This window comes from Lagopus muta, chromosome Z, assembly GCF_023343835.1.
Source record: "Lagopus muta isolate bLagMut1 chromosome Z, bLagMut1 primary, whole genome shotgun sequence".
In the NCBI taxonomy this organism is placed as follows: Eukaryota; Metazoa; Chordata; class Aves; order Galliformes; family Phasianidae; genus Lagopus; species Lagopus muta.
The window spans coordinates 18,975,930-18,992,759 of NC_064472.1; the positions used below are offsets into that span (position 1 = coordinate 18,975,930).

The 16,830-nt window shown below is 38.4% G+C and overlaps 1 protein-coding gene across 1 annotated transcript in view; it reads left to right on the forward strand.

The window, feature by feature from the left end:
* The first annotated feature begins 938 nt into the window (after positions 1-938).
* Positions 939-16,830, forward strand: part of RAB3C (RAB3C, member RAS oncogene family) — a 128,304-nt gene continuing 112,412 nt past the window's right edge. Inside the window, exons 1-2 of the mRNA XM_048931471.1 lie at positions 939-1,094; positions 9,083-9,310. Coding sequence (XP_048787428.1) covers positions 1,071-1,094; positions 9,083-9,310 — 252 coding nt within the window. The 5' untranslated portion in view covers positions 939-1,070. The remainder of the gene's footprint in view (positions 1,095-9,082; positions 9,311-16,830) is intronic.

Genomic DNA, 16,830 nt, shown 5'->3' on the forward strand with positions numbered 1-16,830 from the left:
TGAACACAGCAATGCTTTGTTTTCTGCGCTTTAGTAAGGAAGATGTCAAATCTTAAATCTGGTTCCAAAACCAATCACACATTTTTCTACCTGCTTGGAAGCTGTATAATCTGGGCCCATCATAACTAATGACTCAGTAGAAGCAGTTATGGGAAAATTGCTGACAAATATGCTTAAAGCAATTTCTTGGAAAACAAAGCCTAAGAACACGTGTGGAAGGTGAGCTGCTTTATATTTGACGGCTGCTTTATATCTGAAGGCGTGGTACTCCTATCTGACAGCCCCATTACTGCTGCCAGTAGCACAAGCCACCACCCAACGCTGGGCCGCCATTTCAGAGCCGGGCTGCTTCTACCGTGCAGCAGCACCACCATTTTCCAAAGCCCAGCAAAGAGCAAAGCAAGGACACAGAGAAGGGACACGGAGAGCAGAATGTGACCGAGAGCTACAGGGAGGGAGCCCAGGGGCTGCTGTACACACAGCACCGCGCCGCCAGGAAAGCAGTGCAGCACCACTGCGAGCGAGCGGCCACAGCGCGGCGCCGCGGCGTGATCGGCGGGTCAGGACCCCGCGCTGCTGGAGCACCGCGGCCGGGCCGGGCGGGCAGCGGGGCCCCGGCAGACGGAGGGGCCGGGGCGGCGGCGGGAAGCCCCCCGCTGCACGGAAGTGGGGCGACCCCTGCAGGACGCCGCCGCCTCCCGGCCCGGCGCCCTTCGCCCTCTCCTCTGGGCCCGGCTCCCCTCGGGCTCCCGGCCCAGCCCGAGGGGTCTCCCCCACCGCTATTAATTCGCAAAGAACCGCGCGGGTTGCACCGCCACCCCTCTCGCCGGCCTCCGCGGCAGGACGTCGGGCGCGGAGCATGCCGGGAGCTGTAGTCCCCAGCCGTCACCAGGGAGAGGAGCGGCGGGCGGCGGGGACTACATGTCCCTAGGGCGCACGGGAGAGAGGGGCGGTGCCGTGGGCGGAGCGCGGACAGCTCCGGTGCTGATCGCGGGGCGGGTTTGCCGGCAGAGTCCGGGTGGGCAGCGGGCGGCGAGCGACAGCGGGACGAGCGGCGGCCGCGTCCGACAATGAGGCACGAAGCGCCCATGCAGGTCGGTGCCGGGCCGGGGGCGAGGAAGCGGCGGGTGCGGCGAGGCTGGGAGGCGGGAGGTGGCAGGACGGGGCGGGAGGAGACCTAACGAGGAACTGTGGAGACGCCGGGCTGGGCTCGCAGTCGGCTGCCCGGCACGGCGCTCGGCAGAAGCGGCGGCGGCTCACTGATTCGGCGGGCGTGGCGAGTGCGGGGCCCGATGGACGAGGGTCCCGGGCATGTCGGGACTCTGCCCGGCAGGTGGGCAGCCCCGGATGTGGGGCTCGGTGTGCCCCGTCTTGTGCACAGCTCGGTGCCCCAGGCTGCGATCCCACTTGTGGGGTTCGGATCTAGGGTGAACAAAGCGGTGCCCTGCAGGTACCGTTAATGCCCTTTGAGCTCTGATCGCAGGCCCCTGGGAGTACGCGAGGGTAAGTTTTCAGGGGATGGTGTGAGGAATTGATGTCTGGGCGTGCAGGAAGTTGACGAGTTGTCTCCACCTGTTTGTTTGCACCAGGAGCTGCCGTCCATCTCCAGCGGGGATAGTCAGCTCATTAGAGCTGGGAGCAGTGAGGAGGTGGCCTCTTTTCAACCATTTCACATATGAAAGGATATCGCACCCCTTAGTATGTCAGAAACAAATGATGTGCATGCAGACACAAGTAACGCTGCACAGTTTAAAGCAGTTTCTTGGTAGTTGCTTAAAAACAGTTTGTGCTGTGCAGTTAGCTGTATATTAATTATTTCTCACAGCCCCTTTTATGATCTCTTGTGGGAGCTGTGGGCCCCTAGACTGTATACTCAAACACATGACTGCTTTCTAATAGAAGATTGGTCACATTTCTGGTGAACTGGTAGCAATCAATCTTGCTGATTCTGTACAATGCAAAGAACACTTCTGCAGTCAGTGGTGATTTAAGTTATGAACTGCAGCTCTGTTAGCAAATATTTTTCACACTGTATATCTGCTGTCTGTAGTGCCAGCTTGAACTGCACTTGCTTTAATATGCATGCTCAAAAAGCAATCTGAAGTCTTAAGTTATGCTGAAGTGGCATTGGGTTTCTTTGACTTTCGACAGAGGACGATAATTTCATAAACATTTTGCAGAGCAATTGCTTGGATGTCATATGCTGAAACATTTCAGTCAAATAGGTGCACTACAAATAAACCAGTCTTCATTTAGAATGTTTTTTGGTTTTCTGATTGGAGAACAGCAACAATTATTCTGCTGTTTAAACTGCTTAGTTCTGCATGCTATGTGCATGCTTTAGGAATATTTATGTGGAATTTGAGATCTATTTACATGTGTCTTTTGAAATATCAAAGTCATATTTAGTATGTATTGACTTTGAAGAGCATTTCATTAAAAGCAGATTTTTCTGATGAAAAAAACAGATTGGTCATTCTTGCATTTGGCATTTGATGGGTCACTGGCACTGATAAATATTTGAAAAAACAAAATTGTTGTTCAATTTTAAATAAAATTTGAGGAAAATAAACTCCATATTTGAATACATATTTAACTGTCATATATCAGAGAACTGCTGCTTATTTTTTATATCTAGTAATCAGTATAAATTGAATTATTGTTTAACAGATAGCATAGTCTCAGCATAAACAGAGACAGTGAACAGATATTTAAAAAAAAAAAAAACCACAAACCACTTTAAGTTCCAGTTTTTCAAAGCTAGAGAGATGGTCAAACAATGTCTGTTTTTAAACAGATATATTCCAAAATGATAATTGTGTGAATATGTAGTCTGGCAGATAAAGTTTGATTTTGCCTTGTAGTTTCTGTACATTTTTTTCTTCTACTTACACCATTCCATGTGTAGTTACCTACTATTCTTATTAAAGATTCAAGTAAAACAATATTCTATTGTGGACTTTTCTCCCTAATGTTGCATTGCCTTCTACGGTACTGACCTAAAACCAGGCCAGGACCCCCGTGGGGGGGTCTTGCAGTTGCTGACAACACCCTAATAATCTTTTATTTTTCCAGCTTTCTTGTTCAAATGTGGCTTAGAACTAGCTGGACTAATTGCCTGATTTCCATGAAACAAATACTGTTGCTTCTTTGTACACAATAGCTTTGTGGAACAGTCCGTTCTAGAGCTAACTTCTCTATGAACCATAGTGCAACAGAAAAAGTGATTAAGTACATGTCTTTTGATCAGGATAAAAAGAAGTTAGAGGAATGTGTAAGCACTGGTTTTGTTGGTGTTTTTTTTTTTGGTTTTTTTTTTTCCATTTCCATCAAACATTAATTAAAAAGATAACTAAGAAGTTAAAATGTTGTAGGAGGATAAGAGAAAGGGCCTGTGCATTAAGACTGTCTTTTCTATATTTATGAATTCCTTGTTTGAAACTCAAGCTTATGACATTTCTCTTTAGACAAGAAGAGCCAAAACTTACCAGAAAGTTAGCTCAAACAGTCCTTCCAGAGAAAGAGTTAACCAACATAAAAATTAGCTATTGTCATCTGCCATCCAACAGATAGTTGGATCTGGATCAGTTTGTGGCTACTTTTGTCACTCTCATGGGCAAATAATTCAAAGATCACTAATGCCATAGAGGTGAGATATAAGTATGGAAAGGGAAACAATCTATAAAGACAATTTAAGCATTTCTGACGCTTTGTCAAAGAAAAAATGAGAACTTTTTTTTTCAGAGCACTTCACATCCTGTTGTCACTGACAGTGGTTGTGCTCAGACATAATGGTTTATAACAGACACGTGCAAACACAATGTAAAACTGCAAGAGCAAGTAAAAAGAATCTTTGCAGATATTTAAGAGTTGTACAATTATGATTAAAAAAAAAAAAAAGCCAAATCAGATCTTTTAGACACAGAATTTGGTATGGCAACACATCTTCTGTTGATGAGTAAAAGTATTAGATGTGTCATTCTTGGTTAAGATTAGAAGCACTGGAGAAGAGCCTGCCAAACCTCTCAGTCCACAGAACAAGTCATATTACCTTTTTGTTAATCATTTGGAATCATTTTCTGTCACAACTTCTATTTGGAAGTCACTTATTTGTCGGTTCCATATTTTCTAAGGCAGCTCAAAGGTACACAGGTCTACTGGTACGCTCAATTCTTCTCAATTCCCAATGACTGTTCCACTGTATGTCTGCCTGAGTAGTTTTCATTCCCTAATGATTACTCAAGGTTACTATCTGTGCATGTTTTACTCTTAGATTTCACTCACAGGAGAAAATTAGGTTAATGAAAAATGGCTGAGAAGTCACGCTTAGTTCACCATAAGCAGATCATCAGAAATCATGTGCTAAAGCTTTTCCAGAACTGTTCTTTATTGTGCCTTTCATGCTGCTGTCCTGGATAGTAGCCAGCACTGTGGACATATTCATGCTACTTCTGCTGATACAAAATTGAGCTTGTTTTAGATTCTCTCCTCTCTGTATCTCCTCAAATTCCCCAACATTTCATTATTATTACTATAATAAAACATCTCTAACAATACTTTTCAGATTGAATGATATGCTTGCAAATATTCATAAATACAACTTCATAATACCTTGAAGTAGATATGCTTCTCCTGATGCTGCAAATTAACTTAGACAAGCTGTATGCTGCAGATGGCCAGTGATCCATAATTCCAAATAAATGATTGTCCACTTAGCTCTGTTAAAAATGAGATCACAAGAATGATCTGCAAAGCTTTTTGAGGATTGGCTGTGGCCTGCATCTGTGGATAGTCATGGAACTATTTAGAGAGCATTAAAGTAAGAGAGGTTAAGCATCTTGCTGAAGACATGAGGAAAAAAAGGAAAATGAGAGTCAGAAGTGGTGAAAAAGTCTGAAACAAAACTCAATCCCCAGATTATTCATCTGGCAGTTTATGTATGAAACCATTCTTTTCTTCATGAGTAGGTCATACAGTCATAGAATAAATGAAATGTTCTTCCATATAGGGATCTTGATAATATCCTAACTGCACTGATGATGACCTTTGATTTGCAGATTCAAGATGCTCACTTGTGGTGCATCCTACATTCCGTCCCAGAAGTTACAAATACTGAATTTTCCACTCGTATTTCATTGTTTCCATTTCACGTGGGTATCTTGATTAGTAATATTTGACAGAAAGGGGGATCCATCTCACAAAAAGCTGCCAGTGCAGAGAGTTGTCTTTTTGCTAAAATAGCTAGTCTTTTTTGAAAGCAATATAAATGTATGTATTTCTACACAATATATAGAAATAAATCCTACTCTTTGAAATAACTATAATTTATTCAATCAGTGTCCATCTATTCTTAGTGTAGATAGAGAGAGAATATTTTCTCCAGGCTTAATCTTTTCCTTTAAAATATACCTGTTGATATTATTTTTAATAGTATAGAAAGTAGTTCTGGCATACACAAAAGAGTGAACCTTAGTATTTTCAATCACAGCTTTTCTTTTTGCATTCTCTCTTCCAAGAGCAATTCAATCTGCATAGACATCCAGAGTATGGTTGATGTATATGCTCAAACTGAAGTGATATACAGGCCAGGAAGCACGTTGCCCTGCTTAAGTGAGAAAGCTGTTCAAGTTAATTCTATCAAAGAAAAAGGTCCTCTAAGGCCATAGAGAGAAACACAGAAAAGTGTTTTAGTGTTATCATTAAGACCTTTTCAGATTTATTTTCTTGGCCCTGTGGGCCAGGTCTGGGCTCTCAGATCTGTCTTGAGTCCTTCAGGAGGTAGCCCAAGGCTGCTTTTTTTTGCTGAAATCCTGGTGACTGTGAGGATCTAAAGAGGCACTCATGCTGTTAAAAAATGGTGCACGAAATGAGCTAATGGAAACAGCTTTGTGCATCTTCTTTTTAATGTTACTAAATACAGACAAATTTTAATTGGAGAGAAAATTCGGCGTGTTTTGATGAATGTGCTGCATGTTTAATGTAGCCATTCAATCATTTGAGAAGAGAGCTTTGTCAAAATAAAGGTAAAGTTTTGGTTTTCTTGGAAGCAGAAGATTACAGAGCTAGCAAATTTGGCATGTTTATCTGGTTCCTGTCAATATGTGTAGTATTTAATTAATTTGCTTGAGTATGGCTGTTCTCCTACTTATTTCCAGCATTTTTTCCAAAGGAGGAATCCGCATCAGATTTTTCACATTTCTCTGTTAAATGCCTCCATTGTTGAGACAAATCGTGTTAAAAGTGAAGTGCGGTATTATTTTCTCTACAGCAGTGCAGTCCATGCTTGAAACAAGCAGTCTGCACTTAAGAGACAAGAACACTGCAAGAGCACGCAAAAATCCCTGCAAGATCAAGCATCTAGGTTTCTCTTCCAGTTAGCAGAAAAATAGAGACTCCTCCACAGTATCATTTAGAGTGGGAGCCTGATGCACACTTTGAAGCTTATTATGAAATGAATGAGCTTTGGGAAGTAATGACAGCAGTGCTGAGTTTGATGTTTCTTCAGGCTGGTGCAGGCAACAGTACTATTCTAAAACTCATCTGAGTTTTGGAAATAGGAAGGGATCATTCACTTGTGATACTCTCAGAAGACTATTTCTCTTTGCTGAAGTTAATCTCTCCAAACAATCTGAACTATTATCAGTAACTCACTAACCTCCTCATGATTCCCTAGATGGAAAGTGGAGAAATAAGTCCTTTTCCTTGCCTTCCTCTTATACTTTCTGCTACACATAATAGGCAGAAATACTGAAATAAAAGTTTGCTGAGGTTCTTTGTTCAACTTGCCCTTAGTTCTGCATACAGCACTGCAAGTAATGAATCCATAAGTTCAAGGCATAGTGAAGTTGCTGAGCTTTATTTTTTAATTATTGTTGAGAACATTTAAAAAAACTGCTGCATGGGTAATCCACATAAATATTAATTTAGAGGAGCATTGTTTAAAAGTGTCAATAGGAAATGTTCTTACCTAAGAAAGCAACATGAAGTGCAAGCTTTAGTGAAACTATTATAAGCACTATTATTAGAAACTAGGCCTCTAGATTACTCTGCTCACTGAATCATAACTTTCTAAAGAAGTGTGAGGCACTGAAATTCTTAAGGATTAAATGTAGTGCACGTGGGATCCAGCCAGCTGAATATAAGGCTGGCGGGGACCAGCAGGCTTTGTCAAGAGGCAAGCTGAAGAAGCTACATGAAAGTCTTCTTAAGAGAAAAAATCAAGAAAGAAAATGCTTCTTCTTTCTAGAAGTGGTAATTTATGGTGTCAGCTGCTAGATTATGGAAGAGAGACCGAAGAACAGCAGAACAGGCTGTTTGCAAAAGCATAAGGGCTGCTCACAGACATGCCCAGCCACTGCACAGCCTTTGGTTTGGAGGATTTTACTGACTTCCTCTTGTTGTAAGTTGTGCAATACATTAGCACTTTAGTATGTGATAGCCTGCTAAGATTAGACTAGCATAAACACAATATAATTTTCTTTTGCACATGTTCCAAGCAAAATACCCCACATAGTTTTAGAATAGGGGAGAGTGGTGAGGGTGGAGAAGATTTGCTTCTGTACTTCACTGTAGAAATATGAAAGGTGAAATATTAGTGATATTCATTTGTACTTTTTCATTCTAAAATGTTGCACATTTCAGAAAGAAGTGAATAAATATTAAAGCTAATGCAAACACTCAGGATGCAAAGATGTGGTAACTGAGACCAGATTTAGTCAAGAAATTTAATCATTACCAAATAAAAAGGATAAGTCTGAAATCAGTCACTAATGCATTATTTATGAAATATAAATCTTACACTGCATTTTCCATTGAAAGCTTGATACTTCCATTGTCTCCTTCATAACATTTTGTCCCCACTTCTATATGACTCCCCATATGCCCAGAGAAGCTAGCATAATGTTACTTGTATTAGAAGACAAAAAATTATCTCAGAAGATTTATGCAGTAATTGAAATTCTGAGAGAATTTCACTGAGTTAGTGTACATCCTTCATCCTTCTGCAATGTCTCAGTTCCAGCTGTCCTCTTAGACTGCCTGAATGCAGTCTGAGATGTCTAATTTAGAAAGCTTTGACACAGGCTGCTTTTTGAGTACCTTTATGTTAGAATAGGCTGTTGCTCTTGCTGTCTGAAATTGGTCTGCAAATGTATTACCCTTATTGCCCAAATGCAAGAATTAAAAATACTGCCAGGTTCCAAAAATTCTTGAGACTTTTCTTAGCATGAGTGAAAAACAGTTTTAAGTTATTGTTTTTGCCAACTGCGTTTTAATCTTACAGGTAAGATTGCGGCTGAGTTTTCAAGTTAACCTCTGTGACCCTTCTGAAAGTAAAGCATAAAATGTATAATGAAACCTATTATCTTTGAAGCCTCTAAGCAAAATGAATTTGATATTCAGTAGTATTCAGTTTATTCAGTTTTTGTAATCTCGTGTTTTAGATGAGTTAGAAGTCTAATTTTAAGGATGCAAATATGAAGACATTATCAACTGTCATTTATTCCCATTCCAAAACTGTACAAGATATGAGAACTGAAAAATATCAAGACCTTATTTGAGAGGTATATACTGAACTCACTTTTTCATGGAAAGCTACTAATGGCAAATGTATTAAAAAGGTGGTAGGCATTAGAAATGATGGTAGAATATTTATAGTAAGATAAATTATTCAAGAATTATATCACATATGAATGATTCTAAGTTTTCGTTTGGAATTGTACCTCCTCTGCAATAAGTTACCCATCATCTCTTATTTATTCCTTGTGAATGTGAAGAGAAGCATCTTTGTCTGTATTTTCACAATTTATTTCATTCCTTACATTTTCTGAAAGTAGGTCTTAACCATTATTCAAGAGCTGGACTTCTAGAAGGATCTTTTTTTTTCATTATAGTGATGTTTAGCTTTGATAAGTCCTCTTTTTCAACTATTATAATGAATACAAGAGTTATAGAAGTGTCTTGAACTTCTGTGACCTTCTTAGCTCTCTATGCCTGTTTCTAAAAATTCCAATAAAATCTAGAATTTTCTTGTTTCATATGACTCAAAAGACAATAAGTTATTTCTTTTTATTTTGAATTACAGATGGCGTCTGCTCAAGATTCCAGATATGGCCAGAAAGATACATCTGACCAGAACTTTGATTACATGTTCAAACTGCTCATCATTGGCAACAGCAGTGTTGGGAAAACCTCCTTTCTATTCCGATATGCTGATGATTCCTTCACTTCTGCATTTGTGAGCACAGTTGGGATCGATTTCAAAGTAAAAACAGTTTTCAAAAATGAAAAAAGAATTAAGCTACAGATCTGGGTAAGCCAAGATAATAATTCTGTTAACTAAGCAAGTTGTAGAAGTTTGATAGATAGCATTTAAACTACTGTGGGTTTCCACTGACCGTTATAATCTATATATTATCTGTATATATGGCAGAGTAATGAAAAAGAAATGCTTTCCTACATCATTTTGCTGTCTTCAACCCTAGAACATAACCAATATTTTTAAGGCATTAAAATTCAGCATAGTATATATTCTGAATTAAATTCTTTTAAGAAATAGCACAGGCTGACATATACTTATAATCTGTGCAGCCGGGAGCAATATGTAGTCCATTGAAAGTTACATATATTATTACAGAGAATTTCAAAGTGCCACTTAGATACCTTTCTTGTTTTCTTGCTCCCCTATATATTTATATAAAGTTTATATTTTTATTATATAAATAATAATTTATAATTATTATTATAAATAATGATAATAATAATATAGGAGAAACGGTAGTAGATGCATAACAGAAAGTATAATTTTTTGCTATGTCAGCTAAGCTTGTCAATTAAATCAGCTGAACCCTTTTCCATCTTCTACTGATGAAGGAAACCCCTTGTCTTTTTCCTACATTTCAAAGATGCTATAAAAATTCTCAATTTTTATAATAGGCGTTTTTTTTCTGCAAACTATTCTCTTGAACAGGAAAAGAGAAAAAAAATTTACTAATGCAGCAGCTAGTGATGCTTATATATCCTAATTTTTGAGTGGCAAGGTGATACTCAACTAGAGAGATGTTAGCAGAACTTTTAACAATGTGGGAGCTGCAGTTAAAGCTTCAGGTTTGTGCCATCTTCCTTGGGTGCCTGAGGATTTTCAGCATTTTCTTTGTAAGATATTTGTAATATCCTGATTAACCAAAATATCCTTTTTCTGTGCATGAATACAAGTAATTTAAAAATATATTTAATGGTAAAAGTCATTAATCTGGGGAAGGTTTGGATCAAACATGACTGTGCCATCTAACATGTTTTAAATGACAGACAAGGTGAGTTTGTTTTTAATGTGTAATAGTTCCCCAGCGTTTTCTTTTTTTATGTGAAGACTATGATCATCAAGGTAAAGCCAAAGGTGAATTTGCTCCTTTCCTAGGCTTCATCTCATTCATGTCACCTTAACAAGGCTACAGCCATTCTAATCTCAAATCATTTGTTGGTCTATGCCCTCTGGTTACAGGAACACAGGCTCTTTTCTTCTCAACTTCTCTATCTTTCTAAGCTTAATACTTACTGTTATCAAGAACAAAAGAGATTTTGCAGCACACTAGGTTACTATGCATCGTGTGTTCTTTCCTTCAACTTCAGTGTTGATGATCACTAGGTAATTCTCACTGTCATTACCTTATTTTTTGATAAGAGAGCAATAAAATTGTGTTTACATTATTGTCTTTACACAGCCCTTGTTTTAATCACCAAGTAGCCTTTACGATTGATTTTATTGTTCATGTATCTCCTAGCTAAATCAGCAACATCCGTTTATAATTTTGTATTAATATGATTAGTTTGACATCAGTACATTTCTCATAATGTCTCTCCATGCCAGATTCCAATTACGTGCTTGGCTCAAAGCAGTCTATTAATTAAATGTATTCAGGGCCATCCATGGCATAGAAAGGATATAGCAGCTGTATTTTTGCCAGCTGGAATAAACTTCCAGTTCTAGCCAAATGAACATTTTGTTGGTCTTTGTATGGCAGCAACGCCACAAGGACTGCTTTGAGAATGACCCCCTTTGTTCTGCAGTGACAAAACAGTACAGGAGAATCCTTGTCTAAAAACACTTGCAAGTGAAATGTCTGAGTGAACACAAGTTTTTTGTATCCCACAGAGAAGAGGGAGCAGAGACAGAGATAATGAAAAGGACCTTCCTGAAGGCGCTTATCAGGATGCAGGGCTAGGAACAAGACTCTGTATCATGCTTTAAAGCAAAAGCTTTGTTTCCCCAGCCAGCCCTGCCTCATGAGTTTTATTTGCTTGCTTGTTTGTTTGTTTGTTTGTTTGTTTCCCATTAAGATTTTAACGCTGGTTCTTAAAAACCATTGTTGCCAAATGAACTGAAACTGTAGCAGCACCCTATTACTGTTTGAACTTTTTAGATGAAGTATTAGAATATTGTGTTGCAGTTAGGCTTGCCAGTGTAAACCTTTGACAAAATCAACTAAGTATCTCAGAAAGCTGTTGCAGTACACAAAATGTGAAATAGAGCAGTATCACCCCATCTCTTAAGCTGTATCAACAGTTGCATTATTATTTACATGCAGTATTTGCATGAGTAACACCTTTCTATTTTAATATTTATTACTTTTTGTTTATGCAAATGCATTTCCAAAATGAGTAGTTCTGCAATATCTATTGCATTTCAAACTGCAATTATGAAAGACCATTTATATTACATAACATATAAAACCGATAAAGTAATGTGAATGTGATTTAATTCTGGATAGAAACATGCATGAATTTGTCATACTTCTTTCAAAATCAGTGACAATGTATTTGGGAACATCACGCGATTAACAATTTTAAGTATGAAATAGACCATTCTGAAAAATCTCACAGATTTACATAGAAGAAACTGGAAATGATGAGATCAAAACTGATCAGATCAGAGTGGATCTAATAAACGTTCATAAATATTTAAATAGATCTGGGAGGCAAACAGGTAAGACCAGGCTCTTCTCAGTGGTGTGCTGCAATAGGATAAGCAGTAGTGGCCTAAAACTTGATCAGAGGAAGTTACATACTAACATGTCCAAGAACTTCTTTATGGTAAGGGTGACAGATCATTGGAACAGGTTGCCCAGAAAGGTTGTGGAGTAGAGTATCCTTATATGAAGATATTCAAGACTCGGCTGGATGCCTACCTGCATGACCTACAGTAGGGTACCTGCTTTAGCAGGGGGTTTAGACTCAATGGTCTCTTGACTGTGTGATTGTGTGATTCCGTGATGTCTATACCACAACTTTAACTACTTTTTAAAATGTATTTAGGCAGAAATAATTAATTTCAAACTGATTTCAGTACCAATTTTGTTTGAGGAATCTGGTATCAAGCTTCCCCTCTCAGATCTGCATATTATGAAATTTTTCTAACTACATTCTTACAGCAATATTTGCACAGTTTTGCTCAAGTTGCAGCATCTCAGTGAAAACATCAAACAAGAACCCTACATTTTCTTTTGCTGATTAGATGTCTTTCACCTGGGACAAGTTAGAGTTTATGGACTATATGCAGTGATCATACACAAATAAAAGATACCCTCTCAGAGAAAATGGTGTGAGAGCTGCTTGTGTCAGCATACCCTTTCTAGAATTTTGTGTGATGTTTCATTTGATAACCAAAATCTTGCTGTCTTCAACTGTCACACAATTCTGCAGTCATAGGGCATAAGGACTAAGCGAGCACTATAAGATGAATGAGGAAAGCAAAACATCATTCAGTAGTTAATTAATAGTACTTGCAAAAAAGTCAATAAACATTAGGCACGTAATTTTTTTTGCTTGAAAAGCTCCCTAACAGTTCTCTAGCAATAAAAAGATGTTCAGTTAAAAAGAGAATAATTTCTTTTTTGTGTCAAGGTAATCTCTGGAAATAGGACCATGAATGAAAGTTACCTTGATGTTAGAGTCCTAAAGGAGACTACTACAGTACCTTGGAAGTGTGGATGCAGTTCACTATTCCAGAAATAAAAGTGACACAGGCTATAGTGCCAATTCAGTAGTCACTGGATAGATTGGTTTAGAAGAAACGTGGTGAAAAATGAACCTACGAAAATGTTTCAGAATTGAGACTAGAGTGTAGAGATAGATAAGAGTGAATATAGCAAGTGTTTCATCACAGGAATTTCAGCCTGATTTTGACACATTTGACTTCATATGATAGCCCCCATCAAAGTTTATTTGAAAAATGTATCAAAGTTTATTTTATATCAAAGTTTATTTTACATACTGTTCCTGTAGGTGTTTAAGGCCAGATTGGATGGGACCCTGGGCAATCTGACCTAGTACTTGATTTAGCAGTTGGCAATCCTGCCTATGGAATGGGGATAGGAACTTGATGATCCCTGAGGTCCTTTCCAACCCAAGCCATTTTATGATTCTATGACTTCCTAGCTCCTTTCTTTGGTGCTGGTGACAGCATTTCTGCTGCTTAGAATACAGCTCTTTTAAATGAGAATAGGAAATGTAATGTTGAAAATAAGATTTTGCCCTTTCAGAATGAAAATCGAATGTGTATCTAGTCAAGCAGTAAATGATTTGAATAAATCAATATGGAAAGCTGAGTATTGCTGGGCTTTGCGATTTCTCAGGATCTGTGTGTAGCAGTAAATTAAACATACAGAGATTACCTTTTGGCACTGAGTTTAGCTGGCATGGAACAGTTTTTGTCCACATGTTGTACTTCTTTTAGTTTCTGAAAGAGAATGGCTACATCCAGACTTTGTATGGTATGGTCTCTGGCCTCTGCTAACTTCTGAACCTTGCCCAGGATCTGTTTGACAGAGTGCTAGCAAGGTTGGGCTAAAGCCATGCCATAAAGCATGCTGACCGTTTCATAGTATAGACCAATTCCATGGCCTAGAAATGCTCCCTGGCACAAATCAATTTACTGCTCAAGGCATACCTGAAAAGGGCAGAAGCTCTGGCTAACATTGGGTTAGGCTGGCCAGCAGTTATGGTAAGTAATGCAAATCATTCACAAATGCTTGTCTGTAAGGAGGCTCACAGGGAGCCATTCCTAGGCAAAAGTAGTTTGTTAGGAGCATGATTGTGATGGCTGGAAGGAAAACACTTTCTGAACCTCCCCTGTTAACTGAAACAAGCTGGAATGTTGTACAACTTTTGTCATGGTTTAAGCTGGAGTCCAACAGGTGAATGATATGCTGAAATATTCCCCTTCCTCTCCTTTGTTTATTTCTCTCTTTCCTACACTGTGCATATTTTTGAAAACACATAAAAAGTGTTTTTCTAAAAGTTTCACAAGAGGATCCTTTTTCGTGCTGCTGTATTTTTTCATGCAGTGCTTACTACAATTTTATCAAGAACCTTTCAATTTCTCTGCAAGTCATATTTGGTATACTTTATTTCTCAGAAAAATTGCAATTCATTAATCATTATTTTTCTTTCGTTGTTGCAGTAATTTTTAAACACCTGGTGTTTAAGGATTCACACAGCCAAGGAAAGCCCATTATAAGATCGTAGCTGTACAGACAACTACTGTGTTCAGATCTCAGTCAGATAACTTCCAGGAGTTCATCCTTATACAGCTTGAGCACCTCAGTTACTTCCAGAACTTCTAAGTTTTCATTTATTCAAGGATGCTCAGTGTTATTAATATTTATTCTGTATTCTTATTGCACCTGTTCTCCTTATATTAAAGTTGTACCGAAGGATCTGAGTCAGCTTAGATTCTCACTGTTTTAGATAAAAAGCCAAGAAAAAAAATGACAAAGTGTTTGGAGATAGGCAGTAGAGTAAGAATGAGCACATGGGAAAGATTTTCTAGTGGAGATATTTGACAGAAAAAGAAAGCTGCTTGCCTGCAGCAAGACAGCTAGACTTATCTCTAAATATTAGCAGATGCTAGTAGTTTATATAATCTACATAATACATAATTATAAGATCTTCACAGCAAAAGAAAGTATAGTAAGAGATTGAAAAGATGGTATGACTATTTGGAGTTTGACTACATACAGTGCTCATACAATAAGATATGATGGGAGAGAAATCAAAGAATTTCAGCGAGAATGGGGCCAAGAGCCCATTGTAGAGGGCACCATAAGTGTGGTAAAAGTTCAGAAACAGTTAAAGATACTAAAGGTGATTTCTTTTATTTGTTCTTTGCAAATGATTCTGCAAAAGCAGAAACAGATGTGACATTGCAATCCTTTACTGGAAAAGTCAGGACAAAACTCTGTGAAACTGTGCAAGAAATGCTGTCCTGGAGCCTACTCTGGATGTGAAGTATGGATGTATCCCTTATAAAATATCTGCTTCTTTTACCACTACTTGAAGTATCTATTGTATAGAGCCAGGACTTGGTCCTAGGTTCCAAAGACCTAGGTACAGATCAAGGCATACTTAGGACTTTAGTGAAGGACTGCAGTATGTGAGACTGCATACTAGATGGCAGATTTTTTAAAATGATGTGTTTTCACTTGGAAAGTATCACACTGACTGTTCAGATGCCATTTTTTACATTACATTTACTTCTCTTTATTTCTATAAAAATCACATTGTGAGAGTTTCAAACTCTAAACCCAGATTAGAAAAGAAGGTTATCCTAGCACTCCAATATCCCTGCCGTTCACTGCTGAAACTGTTACTTTACAGGGATTTAAAAATCTATTAAATATTTTTGTTGTTGCAACAGCAGTTTCTACTGATGGATTGAAAGACATGCTGTTATCTTTTTCAAAAGAAATTCAATAACGTATGTCATGTCAGTGCCTGTAAAGCTCCTCAGTTGCTTAAACTGTACAATAAGTCATAATGATTTTATTACTGCTTAGCTAGAAACAATGTGGTTATTTTTCATTTATTTTCAGCTCCTTCCCTCTCTTCTTTTTCTTCTAGTCTGTAAATCCCACTACTCAGTTGAATGCATACTGGAACTTCTGATTGTCTTTGAGTCAGGCCATCTGTTTTTCTTATTTCCAAATAAAGTTATGCCTCTACATTGTGTGGTTCAGGCAATGCTAACCATGTACAGAGCCCTTCAGCCCCAGGCCTTTGATTTAGATCAACATCAAAACTGATCAACAGCTGTTTTAGTAGGACGGATGTTTCATTGATCTGTATGAGAAGTGTTCACTGGTCTTAGATTAGTTTCTAATTAATTTATGTCCACTTTGCTTCTCTTAACTACTAAAACTAACTGAAATTTTGCTATTATGAATATTTTTGTACATTCTTAACATGCTTTATCCCCCTAGTTCTTTTGGATTCAAAGTTGCTTGTTAGCCTTACATTTAATGCTACATATGTCAAAATATACCACAAATTCTTAGAGAAAAATCATGTGGGTTTGCTCTGTGTTATTTCCTAACCAGCTGCTTTTGGCCACTTGCAGGATACTAAGCTAGAGAGCCCTGTGGCCTGATCTAGCTAGCTTGCTTCTATACTCCAACATTCCAAAGTGATTGTAAATTCATGGCCACAGGTGTTTTTGGAGAGGAAATGGGAAAAAAACAGTCTTGCAAACAGCATTAATTTTCAGTATTTTTCTCAATATTCCAGTGGTTTTGGAAGTACTGTCTATAACATTAGTGAAAATAACTTACTTTTCTACAGAGGTCTTTGCTATAGGAAAAAACCCTTATTGCCTGCTTCAACAAACATGACTTATAGCTCTGCTTGTAGCAGAGATCAGGTCCCTGCAACAGCTCAGTACTATGTATCTATATCTATCTATCTATCTATCTATCTATCTATCTATCTATAGATATCTATCTATCTATATATCTAGATATCTATATATCTAGATATCTATAGTATCTATCTATACTATGT